Below are 12,908 nucleotides of genomic sequence, written 5' to 3'. Positions count from 1 at the left end.
AGCAAGGTTCAATTAATTTAGTGCAGTTAATGTTTCAAAACATTCACCATAGCTCACACTGTTCTAGAGAGCTGGTTAGGATCAAAACACAACCAGTGACTGCACACAGCAGTTGGGCTTCTGCACAGGAACAGACACATGTCATTAAAACACGTAAACAAACCAGTATGTGCCAGCCAAAGCTTTATTCCATCTTCTTCCATTGCTTTAGAACAGCACCAAATGCAAGACTTCAATCCAAAACAACTATGTTCCCGTAAGGAGAAAAAAAAACTCCCCACCCCTTTCCCCAAAAATGCCCCCAACTTTTTTTTTTTTGAGAAAAAACCACTTAACATGCAACTTTTTCAAAAGCAAACATCAGAAAGCAGTGCTGTACAACACAGTAGCATATACAGAAACTTACAAGAAACTTTGTTGAAGAATCACCCATCAAGAACTCCATACAAGTCAGCACACCCCCAGCCAGTAAAAAATGCCAGTCAAGAGGCAGATTCTTATTAGGAAAATACAGCTATAAGAAACAAGCTAACAGTAACAGTCTAGCAACAACAGCTGTAAGAAAACAAGCTGAAATTAACAGTCTGCTAAGACTATTCCTTTACAGGGAAGTTCAGTAGTGACAGGTATTTGGTCACTTAGGTAGAAAAAATAAGCTACCCAATGCTCTGCTGGTATTTTTGTTCCCACAAACACATTTTCATGGGAACATTTCATACACAGGCACTTGTTCAGTTTCACATGGTCTACATGTCACTTGGTTTCAGCACTGCTCGAGGACATGAGGATCTTCAGCTAAATTGCTACTGCAGCCAGTTTGCTTTTCTATAGGGAATAAACACAGAACAGACCCATCAAGATGTTTCTATAAATGTGTTTAAGAGCATTAAGATCAAAAGCCAGCTCTACACGGCTTTAGACTAAATACTTCTGACATATTGGACCATGCTAAAAGACTACATTTATTTTACAAAGATAAAACAGTTGAAACAGCAGAAGTGCTCCCAGATTTCAGATCCGAGTTCACGTTTCTCCATCCCTCAGTGGGCTTTGCATAAGCCACTGCAGGAGTTTTTTCACCCCGAGTACCTCCTACTCAAACTGCCTTTCCAGGCCCTGGCAGTGTCTGCAGCAGGTTCCAGCTCTGTGACACGTGGGTGCATGACTCCAACTCACCTCTCCTGTGCTGGCACTTAGAGTGCATACACTAACTCCATGCAAAGTATTCAAGAACAGAAAAAATTCCACAAAATCAAGAATAATCCTGCATTTGTGTGATACAACTGAGGGAGACTGTAGATTGACCATTTTACCAAATTCTTTAACTACCCTTTTTCTTGCTTAACAGGCAACCTGATCTCTGTTGCAGGCTTCCTTATTTGTTACCCAAAAAACAGTAGTTATGCTAAAACACAATTACCAATTAATCCCCAAAAGCAAAAATGCTATCCCCACTTCAACTCAGTTTAGTCTTCATCAGGCAACCACAGAAACAAATCGCTGAGACAGGTTCTGGAGTCTCCATTCTTGAATAGATTCCAGGACTGGCAGTAAGGTCCTTAACAATCTCATCTAGTTGGCCCTGCTTTCACCACCAGGAAAGACCCTTTTCAACCAGAACTGCTCTACAATTCCATAATTATAAAAATAGCATATAAACAAAAAGAACCTGTACTATTTATTTGGTATACTGAAGAGGTGTTTACCAGTAGCACTTCAAAAAATTGAAGTAATAATAAAGATATACATGTGCTATTCGCAAACTATCCTTACAACAACTAAAATGGTATTATAATGGATTTGGAGTTACAGATTATGGGACTGGGGCACTCAAATGCTAAACTAAATGTTTTAATAGTCTGCCTAGCAGTTGCTCACATTGCCTCAGAAACATTACCAAGAACAGCATGCTGATGGCAGTGCTCAAAACCCCACCAAAATCTGTAACTTGGGTGAACCATCTCAGCTGTTCCAAGAGGCTCCGTCCATTAGATGAATAAATAAATACTAAATTGGTTTGGAACTGAGACACAGCAGCAACTTTCATTGCATGCAGTCACCTGACAAACATAACTGACAAACTGACAGTACATAAACTAATGCTATAAAGAAAATCCCAACCACAGTATCAACTACATAAACTCAAATTAATGTATTTTCTAAAACAAAGCATTTCCTTGAAAATTAGAAACCATTCAAATGCAGAGTACACAACCCATGTGGGGGGCTTAAAGTAGACTTACCTTGAAGTAGGGACTCCTCTGGTAAGGGCTGCAAGTTTTCTTTTGCAGGGGTTAATGCCTACACAAAAAGGGATCCTGTTAGGAAGCTGGCACTGTTGCCAAGACTTCCACTGAGGTGCTTCCTTTAATACTAGATTAACTTCCTACATCAGCACTGCTGGACTCCTATTTACCACTGTTTTCCCCCCTTATAACTCACTACATTAGTCTTCTGCCCACTTTTCACTTTGATACAAAGGCTGCATGTGAAGAACAAACTGGAAATCCATGCTGTTATCACCAGCACCATGGCTCATCACCTGAGCTTTGGGTTCCAGAAAAGTTTTTTTTATCCTCTGGTAGGTACTTCATGAAGAAACCTGGTGAAAACCTCACTATTCTTTCCTAATTTCTCCATAAAAGTGTTTTTCATAATTTAGCAGTTAGTTAGCAGCCCTTCTAAAAACCAGTGCTGTCCTGCCCAGTCCATTATCACACTGCCATACCTCAGTTGATCTGCAAGCCCAGTCAGGAATTCCGTTCCAGACATTCTCAGGATGAACAATCTCCTCATTGCCACTGCAGAGGTTCAAGACCTGCACAGACAGAGCCAAAGTGGATCTAGCACAGCAGCAGTACACTTAAATAAGACACAGCAGTAGGAAAACACAGCTGAGGACTCTGCCTTTGAGAAGGTGTTGAGAGGTCTGGATCTTTCAAAGAAGGACAAGCTAATCTCTAATAAAACTAAATGTAGTAGTGACTGAGGCTGCTCAAGGCTCTTCTAGGCTCCTAACACAAGCACAGTGAGAAAAAGGCTGTGAAACACTACTAGATCAGAATCAGAAGGCAGCTGATGAATAGGGATATCATTACATGGTAACCCCTGACACTGCCTCATCTGCATGCAGCTGAGCTTAGTTTTAGACACCCCCAGGATCTACCAGCACAAGAACTGGCTTCCACAATCTCTGACACTCAATTTTCCAAAAGGGTATTTTTCTGCAATGATATTTTGGATTTGCAATCTTAAGTTACAACTCAGAGGTCGTTTTATGTAAGTATAATGTCTGTGCAAGTGTGTACAAGAACACATGCTCCCCTCCTGGACTGAAGATGTCTCATTGATCCCTCAGCTTAAACAGCAGTAGAACAAGGCAGCTCGCTGCATTATTCTTTACCCTTGAAGATAGCTCCCACCAACCACTAATGCAATTAGTGGTTATTACCATTGTGTAATGGTAATTTTTTATTATTTTTATATATTTTTATAATTCCATTATAATTCCATAATGGTAATTTTAAATTATTCCACATTGTAATGTGGAAATTACACATTTCACTGAAGCAGGAATAGTTGTGGATTCGTTATTACTTGCAATATAGTTTGAGTTTCTTCCCAAGTTTCTACTGCTCTAGCACAAACTCCTCAAACCACCAGTAAAATAATGTCAAGTTTCATGAGCATTTAATGGTAATACAGCTCCACTGCACTACACTAACTTGCAGGCCAGACAGAACCATACATCTCAAACTGGAGCCAGATCCTTCAATATTCTCAGTCAATAAAAGAGAATAAGATGTGAAGGGAACATCAAGTGTTGACATGCATCATCAACTCAATTTGAGACACTGCTACATCTCTCTAGTTATAAATTTAGAATCAACCTTTGCAATACTTAAATTCTGTAACAATTAAAAAAAAAAATATTTATTCAGAGTTTAGAGAAGGATTAAAGGACCAGATCTTAAGAATGCAGAAAGAGTATTCAAACCACACTTACCTTGGTACCCTTCTCAGATACCTCCAAAATGCGAGCATCACACCATTTGAGAGAAGTCCATACCACACATTTGGAACCAACAGCAAAGCCCTTCAGATTACAAGGATAGTCATGGCGTGCTACAAGAAAAGGTAATTTACCAATGAAGGAGGAAGGAAAAAACAAACAAACAAACAAAAAACAAACTCACAAAACCCCACAAAAATGAACCCTCAAAAAAAAATCTCAGATGTCTCAAACACTGCTGCTCCACCTCCTCCAAACTACTTGATATTTAGAAGTTAAAAAATTGTCATCCCAATCTTGCAAATGTGCTTCATGTTCAGAAATGGATTTCCACCCAACATCATTAATCTTCCCAAGCAAGACTGTCACATTACCCTTGAGATACTACACTCAGTCTGCTGTCCTTAATCCATCAAAGCATTAACACATTATCTTATTAGGGAACAAAAGCTAGGTTTTTTTACAAGAAAGCTATTCTCATGTTTGAATGTACACATTTTGATTATTTAACTCTTTAAAATCAGATACTTTACCTGCACTGCAGTCAGCCAAGCTCTCATTTTGCTTTTCATCTTCCCCAGGCTTACAGCATAAAGACTGAACGCACTTATTGTCACTCTCTTTAAAGGAATCAGTCAAGTCTTGTTCCATCCATTCATCCACGGAGTCATCTTTCTTCTGCCACCCCTTATGTTTCTCAACTTTATAGTCACGTGATTTCACAGTGAAAACAGGCCTTTGATTTGCTGAGTCTTTTGAAAGAAATGAAAATTGACTTCCACTATTTGCAGAACTCTGTAGCATAGCATGTTCCAGCCCTAACAAGTCCTCTTCCCCATCTCTCTGAGGAGGCTGAAGATCAGGCAGCACCAGTTCCAGGAAGGGCTCAAATTTGGCTCCTAGCATTGGCTGATTGCCATGCATCTTCTGTTGCAGTTCTTTCTCAGGTCTACCACCAGATGATGACAGCCTTAGGGAGGGAGGGTCTGCTTCCATCCAGTCATCTAGTACAGCTTCTGCTTCATGAATTCCAGACAAATTTGCTTGCACTTTCTTGGTCTTCTCTCCCAAAGAAGGCTGAACATCAGATGCAATCAGCTCTACTGACTTCTCTCTGTCACTAACTGAAGGCACAAGGTTTTCTTTCTCATTAAGTAATGGTAAAATTTCAAGATGGTTCAGAACTGTCACTTGCCCAGCCTCCTCCCTCACAACTGGCAGCTCCAGCAATTCCTGCTCCAACACTGTCTCTCTTGCTTCACTGCCTGATGCTACCTGCATTTCAAGGGACTTTGCTTCCAGTGCTTCATTTGTTCCTTCACCAGAGGAGGATTTTTCCAAAATTCCCACTAGCTCCTGTATGAGCTCATTTAAGTCCTCACATGGTACGTGCATTTCAAATGGATCCAGTTCTCTTAATGTCTCAGTTCCATTGCTTGCAGATGGCTGTGCCTGCAACACTGGCAAACTCTGCAGTTCTTGTTCTTTTTCTAGGAAAAGGCTGGCTGCTGGAGCACCACCTGTCACTTCTGCTTTCAGCTCAGCCTCCTCTCCAAACAGTATTTCAGACAGGTCTTGCTCTGCAGCTTTCATTCCATTCCCCACAATATGAGGGCTGCAACTTCTCACTGGCTCTAGTAGCATACTGTTGTCAGTGTCACCTTCAGACAGAGGTATCTCTTTACCAAAACTGTTCTCACGCTCTCCTACTTCATATCCGTCATCAACCTTCCCACTGGCAGCTCCCACTGACACCTTTGTTTCTGCAGTTTCTAAGCACTCAGAAGTTACACCCAGGAAAGGATCAGAACAAAATAAAGCACTTTCACTTTCTTCCTGAGCTAAACCACAAACAGCAGAAGTTTCCTTGTCGAGACAAAGACTCAAACTGCTGCTTGAACTTCTGTTTTCCTTTAGGGGGTTGCAAAGGTTTGAGAAAGCCCTGTCACCAGTTTCTTTATTAGCATTCCAGTAAGATTTCATCTCTTCATTAATACTATTGCCAGAAGCTTCCAGCTTTACAACACACAGAGGGACTTCAGAATCTTTATTTTCTCGAATTTCTACTACTTCAGCTTCCAATACAAGGTTTTCAGTTATATCATAAAACTTCTTATTTGCTTCACTAAGCCATGAGCCGTCTGAGGGACTGAAACCTGACAGGCAGCAAGCAAATGCTTGCCCAGGTACTCTGAGCAGTTCACATGGCATCTGTCGGATCATCTCCAGGCTGATGCTTTCCTCACTTCCGTAGTCCACGTGTCTAACAACTACACTGTCATCATTCACACTGCTGATCTGAGCTCTGTAGAACCACCCATCTTGACTGTATTTCGCTAGACAAGTATCACCGCTTTTAATACAAGACTTGCCATCATTCAAAGAACTTAGTCCAAGCTTTTCAGCTTCCTCTATTTTTTTCTCAATGTAGCTCACAACTTTGGTATCAGCACGGTGACACCAGAAGTATCCTGGATTATTTACCACTGTGACGTAAATTTTTAAAGTCTGACCTGCCTCTGGAAATTTCCAGTTAAATGATTTACAATCACTTACACAGGAAATCTCATTTTGTACCTGAGGAGGCAAAGACTCACAGACAGTGATCATGTGTTCAGGGTTCTCTCTTCTATCAATTTTTTTTGTGGAGAAAAGTCTTTCTCTATTTGCAAGATCTTTATCAGCTAAATCCACTGTTATTACACCTTGATGGTCACTGAGAATAACTTCCCATTTATCCTCAACCTTCTTTACAAATTCACATGACAGCAGGATTTCACTTGTTCTCTTGGTGAAGTAAAACACTGCCTTCTCTGTCCAGTCTGCATTTTTTTTGCATTTGAGTCCACCTAGGAAGCAGTGAATGCTCATTGCTGGAATAGATGACAAGTTCTTAGGGAGCCTTCGTGCTTGATCAACACTAATAACAGAAGTATCACCATAATCAATATAATGTACCCTTATTGAATTGTCAGAAGTCTTCTCTTTCACTACAGCTCGATACCACAGGCTGTCTTCTGAATAAACAGCACTGATTAAATCTCCTGCTTGGAAAAGCTGTCCACAAGGGTCCTTCACTGATTTCCCATTGTTTAAACTTTCCAAAATGTTTTTAAGCTGAACCTCATCACTCCCTAGTTGAACATAAAAATCCTGCGGGTCACTGACATAAGACACATACACTAAGGTTTTAAGGGCTGGCACTATCTTCTGTGGTGGTAGATCAGATGCATTTTTAAGCATTATACACCTGCCTTCAGCATCAGATTTAGTATCTGACAGTTTATCTACCTGGGAAGAGAGCAGAGACTTCTCCCCTGCTTTATTCAACAAAACAGCATCCTTTGCGCTAAGCATCTCATCAGGTTCTAGTAATCCAGCTGCCACGTCTCCCTTCATATTCATAGAGTGCTGGAAAACATTTACAACTTCTTTGAAGTGTCTTTTGCTTCCTTGTGCTTGCTGGGTTGCAGGTGGACATCTGTTTCCTTCAAGAGGCCTATCTCCATTTAAAGGGGACTCTGCAGTCTCATCCCTCTCATTCACACCTGCATTTCTAGAGCACGAAGTCTCATTGTGAACACGACTACACAGTCCTGTACTGTTTAGGCTTAGCTCTTTCAGTTTTGTATTAATTTGAGCATTTCTATCAAACAACTCAACCAGCAGTGTATTGTCAGAGTCCTTTGCTACCACTATTGCTTTTAATCTCCTTTCTAGGACAGCTTCCTTAAACCATGTTTCAGCTTCTTTGGAAACAGATGACACATCAGACACAGAACACTTTATGGCCTGCATTGGCACAAGCAAGACATCAGAAGCATCATTGGGTAAAATAAGCAGATCATCTGTCTCTATTGTCTCTGTGTTCCCAAAATCCACAAAGAAGACTTTAGCCTTAGGTTGTCTTTCTATAATTACTCCCCTATACCACTGACTGTCAGAGTACCTTGCTAGACACAAGGTCCCAGACTTCCCCAAGGTTCCTGTGCTGGTTACTCTCTCACTCAGGCAACTGATGTCATCAGCCAGCTGTGCCAAGGTATCTGCACACCTTTCAAGTTGGCAGTAAAATGTCCATGGATTCTCAACATGTGTAATATAAACATCTTCCTCACTCCCAATTTTGATACCATGACTAGAATAATAGAAAGAGTGAAGCTGGACCAAAGATTCCAGATCCTTTTGAGGAAATAAACGTCTGGCTACACCCCTCTCAGTGAGAAACTGGCAAGCACTCTGAAAAGGTGTGATTAAATCTACAATGTTAAACAGGTCCCTATTTATTGAAGCCAAGGCAAATATCGTACACTTCAGGTCAAGGTCAGATGATGAATCAACAACAAACTGATGAAAAGCCTGAATTGCTTCTTCGTCCCAAGCAAAAGGATTCTGACCATTGGGTTGGATTAAGTTGTAAAGGCTGCACCTGAATGCCTGAGCCTCTAACCTAAGGAAGCGTTCATTAATTGCACGGAGCTTCCTTACACACACCTGCTCCCTGTTGCCATAGTCAACATATATGACTTCTACTTTTTCTGCATAAACTCCTTCACTAACTATTAAAGCCCTGTACCATTTTTTATCCTCTGAGTACTGGGCTAAACACACAAGATTTGGCCAAACATGTGGCTGGGATGAATTTTTGCAGTGCTCCTGGATTTCATCCATTAGTACCTCAAGGTCATGGCAATTTCTACTTAACTGACACCAAAAACAACTAGGATTCTCAACATATGACAAAATGACATTAACTGTACTTCCCACTTCTAAGTGGCCTCCACAAGAGGAGCCTGGCTTAATTTCCACATAGTTCTGTCTCAAAGAGGTGTGCAAATTTTCCTTATCCTCATAGCCTTGAGAAGGAAGAGATTCACTACTTTCAGAATTGTGACTAACTGCAACAGGGCTCTCTCTCACCATCACACCCACTTGCGAACCAAGTATTCTACCACTGCTCTTTAGATCACATTCTTCTCTGACCCTCTTCTCTGCATTTATTTGGCTTTCCTCTGCAGCACATATTAGGGAAGAGGCCTGGGTCACAGACTTATCCGATTTCCGGTAAGTCTTGGGTATTTCATACCTCTGGTATTTAGCATAACCCCCCTGGGCCATAAGTTTACTTATTCTTCCCTGTCCTAACTGGGATTGGTCAAAAATTTCAACAATATATTTGTCACCCTGCACATTCAAGAACCAAACCTTTAGTTCCTTGTTCAGTACCATCTCCCTGAATGCAGACACAGAAGCTTCACTCCAACTCCCTCGTGGAGGGGAGACACCTGCCAAACAACACTTCAGAGCTAAAGCAGGCAGTTCCTTGAACCGAGGGAGCAGCTCCTTCACAGCACAGAGATCCACAGTTTCTGTACTGCCTCTGTCCACCAGGTGTATTTCCACCCCAGTGTCCAGTACCCTGGTGACCACCGCTCGATAAAAAACACCCTCATTCCCACTGGCACAACACAGGGATCCAGGCTGTGGGTCCCACCCAGCATCATCCAGCTTTGTGGAATGGGAATAAAAATTCCACATGCACTGCCTCAGCTGCCTGAAGAGCTGGTAATACTCATGGAGCTGCAGCCAGAACTCAGATGGGTCTCGGAGATGGGAAACCCGTGCAGTGTACAATGTCCAGGTCTTCAGATGCACACCAGCGACAGCAGACAAATCTCCATGTGTTAAAACAGGAGGTGCTTCTGGTGGCAATTCCAATTCTTCAGCTAAGGATTCCTCTACTTCCAGCTGCTCGTGAGCTTCAGTTTGGCTCATGTGACTGCTGACCAGGCAGCAAGCCCGAGACCCAAAAAGATGGTTCAAATCAACACCATTTTCCCCATAGAGGGTCACGTAATAGAGATGCTCAAAGGAGTTAAAGGCTTTGATGTGAGCGCTCACTCCTCTACCGAGCACCAGGGCTTTCAGCAAATCCACCTGCAACGGGGACCAGCCACAGCCCCCATCTGAAACACCCTGAAGAGCACACACGTAAGTGACCACAGGCATACGAAAACACTCAGCAGGTAAATGGCGCAGGTTAGCCCTGGTCACAGTCTCCTTTTTGCCATAGTCCACAAAGATCACGACAGCTGCATGTTGATCCTGCTCCCCAGCAAGGAGCTCCAGCAGAATAGCACGGTACCACTGGCCGTCCATCCCACGGGCAGCACAGGGTGAGCCCACTTTGGGCAGCAATTCCTGCTCCCACAGGTCATAAGCATGGCACATGGTATCAGAAAGACAACAGATCTCCTGTGACAGGCACTGCAACTGGCAGTAAATGTGGTGTGGGTCAGAGACATGGGTCACTATGACAGGTTCTGTCACACCCAACTGAAGCTGAGGGTAGTAGTAATCCAAGGCAGGGGACAGAGGCTGATATGAGAACAACACACGGACAAGCTGCGGAATAGCAAAAGCTCCAAGGGAACACGCTGGAGGCTGCTGACAGAGCTGCTTCTTTAACTGACTAAATGGCAGGCAGCGCTTGAGCACCTGGCAGAAGCAGCTGGGAGAGACACGTTTGGCCAGGCCCAGCTGCCGCATCTGAGCTACGAGCTGGGGCAGCTCGAGCACGATGAGCTGCGGCGTTATCACCTCCTGCACCACACCAGACACCTCCTTGCCATGCAGAAAGCTGAGGAACTCCATTGCCTCTACGGTCCACTGGGACACTGGTGAATCCCCACTTGCTGTTCCCTCGCGACTGTGGGAGGGCATGACATCGGCCACAATACAGCCCAGCACCTCCGGGGGCAGCTGGAACAGCTCTGAGCAGCCCCGTGCCAGGTAATAGGCGGATGTAGTCACCACGTAGCCCTCGTCCAGCAGGAAGACACGGTACCCCTGGGCACTACAACTCACCACACAGCACCGGTACCACACGCCCAACACCTCCACCAGCGCCAGCTCTCCTGGGCACAGGCTGGTCCCGCTGGACCCCGGCCCGCTGGGCTCTGGGCGGGCCGCCAGGTGCGGCCCGGCCGCCGCCTGGATCTCGCGGTGGAGGAGGGCATAGTCAGCCTTACGTTCACCCAGCAGTCCCCACAGCCGCAGGATGGGCACCTCGGGGCACAGCCCCACTGAGCGGACCCGCAGGGTGACGGTATCGCCGCGGCCGAGGGATCCCGGCCCAGAGCTCATCGCGAAGCCACCTCGCCGCAGCTTCGCCCCGCGCACGAGGAGAATGAAGGCACCACTCTCCGCCCCTCGGCCTCATATAGAGCACGCGCCGCCCACGTGACCCACAGGGAGCCGTTAGCGGCTGCCCCGGCGGCCGAGTCCATTTTGATCCTCTCGGTGGGGTGGAGATAGGCGCGAAGGGAAGGGTGAAAAGGAAGGTAAAGTGGGCTGATGCATGGGGCCGCTCCTGCTACGCTAAGATTGCGCGGAAGCACCACGAAGAGGAGAGTTACGGAATTATGGCCGGGGCTCCGCGGGGTTCAGGGTAGAGCCCGGCAGAGCTGCCCTCACCCACGGTGGAGCGCTCCACGCCGGATGGGTGGCGGCGGGACGGCGGGGGCGGGGTGAGGGGGAAGAGAGCGCGCCGAGCCCGCTTAGCTCCCATTGGTCAGAGCGGCTCCAGGGGCGGGACATGCGTGCGGAGCTTGGCGGCTATTGGCCAGCGGCGGTGTGAGGGCGGGGCGCGGCATGAGGGCGGCAGTCGCGGTGTGAGGACAGGGAGCTCGCACTGGACGCCCAATCGCTAATAATTCACACACAAAGAGAGAGATTTATTAGGAGTTAAAGAAGTTTTTCACTACAAGATTTTAGCAAATAATTTTATTGATTTTTATTTTGAGCTGTGCTTCAAGGGTCCGTATTTGGACCAGTGTTATTTACTATCTTCATTAATTGCATAGATGAGGGGTTGGAGTGCACCCTTGGCAAGTTTGCATCACCAAGCTGAGTGATGCTGGTGCTGCCAAAATCCTCTGAAATCATTGGGATAAATAAGACTCTACTAGCACTGTCTTTTTAGTGTTAGCAAGTCAGGCATTACTTTATCCTTGGCCAGGAGAAGGGTGTGTGGGGGTGTGTGTGTCTGACAAAATCATGGCCTCTACTCAGATGCAGATACTGAACTTCTACATTTACTTATATATGTATATTTATATATGCATTTTTAGAAACAAGTTACTGTTCACTGGTTCTAAATTAAAGAATTCTCTTTCATTAATTAGTATTCTGTCTTCTATTGGATATTGATTTCTCACTTCTCTTCAAAATTACTCTATACTTTTCAGTCCTTTTATCTTTTTTCCAGGCAGGGACTTTACAGCACACATACTCAGTCTTTGTTAACCTCTTTTTTTGTCTGCTGTTTTCTGCAAAATGTCCTTATGGTCCATAAATTGTGCACTCCTTGTATCCAGTTTCACCAATAGACTTCTCTTCTTTTAGGCTTTGTTAATTGAAGCGTATCAAGGTTATTCTAACAAAACTTAAAAGAGTTTCAGTGATTTTCCCAAGCTGTGTGTCCAAAAAAAGTCGCTTATGGCAACTTTGATAAATGCATGCTAAAACTGGTTTTACACACTACTTATAATACTACTTATAATACTTAGGATGACCAGAGAGGTTGAGCAACTGTCCTTCATGGAAAGGCTGAGAGAGTTGGGATTATTCAGCCCAGAGAAGAGAAGCTTCAGGGTGACCTAATTGTGGCTTTCCAGTACCTGAAGAGAGCTGACAAGCAAGATGGAGAGGAACTTTTTACAAGGGCCTGGAATGACAGGACAAGGGGAAATGGCTTCAGACTGAAAGAGAGTAGGTTTAGATTGGCTATTAGGAAGAAATTCTTTACCATGAGGGTGGTGAGACACAGGAACAGGTTGCCCAGAGAAGCTATGGATTCCCAATCCCTGGAAGTGTCCAAGGCCAGGTTGGATGG

General features: G+C 44.3%; 1 protein-coding gene across 2 annotated transcripts; it reads right to left on the bottom strand.

Annotated features, from left to right (window-relative positions):
- Nucleotides 1-166: 166 nt before the first annotated feature.
- TDRD6 (tudor domain containing 6) lies at nt 167-12,185 on the bottom strand. Of its 2 annotated transcripts, XM_023924377.2 has the most exons (5): nt 4,546-12,185; nt 4,007-4,125; nt 2,729-2,818; nt 2,244-2,301; nt 167-825 (listed from the first exon to the last, which is right to left on the bottom strand). In XM_023924377.2, the coding sequence occupies exons 1-5, from the start codon at nt 11,156-11,158 to the stop codon at nt 764-766; spliced, it is 6,942 nt and encodes a 2,313-aa protein (XP_023780145.2). In that variant the 5' UTR covers nt 11,159-12,185; the 3' UTR covers nt 167-763. The 2 variants fall into 2 exon arrangements, with proteins under 2 accessions (XP_023780145.2, XP_086731749.1); XM_086875623.1 differs by lacking the exon at nt 2,244-2,301.
- Nucleotides 12,186-12,908: the final 723 nt, after the last annotated feature.

The sequence above is a fragment of the Cyanistes caeruleus genome, chromosome 2 (genome assembly GCF_971803275.1).
Source record: "Cyanistes caeruleus chromosome 2, bCyaCae1.hap1.1, whole genome shotgun sequence".
Lineage (NCBI taxonomy): Eukaryota > Metazoa > Chordata > Aves > Passeriformes > Paridae > Cyanistes > Cyanistes caeruleus.
Note: the sequence above shows the minus strand (reverse complement) of the source record. Positions and strands in the feature narration are given on the sequence as shown.

Excerpts from the sequence above, each read along its gene's own strand:
- TDRD6 (XM_023924377.2), bottom strand. The coding sequence starts at position 11,158 with ATGAGCTCTGGGCCGGGATCCCTCGGCCGCGGCGATACCGTCACCCTG. Across the intron at positions 2,302-2,728 it reads GGGCTTGCAGATCAACTGAG|GCATTAACCCCTGCAAAAGA; the intron begins GTATGGCAGTGT and ends CTTTTTGTGTAG. Across the intron at positions 826-2,243 it reads AGAGGAGTCCCTACTTCAAG|AAAAGCAAACTGGCTGCAGT; the intron begins GTAAGTCTACTT and ends TATTCCCTATAG.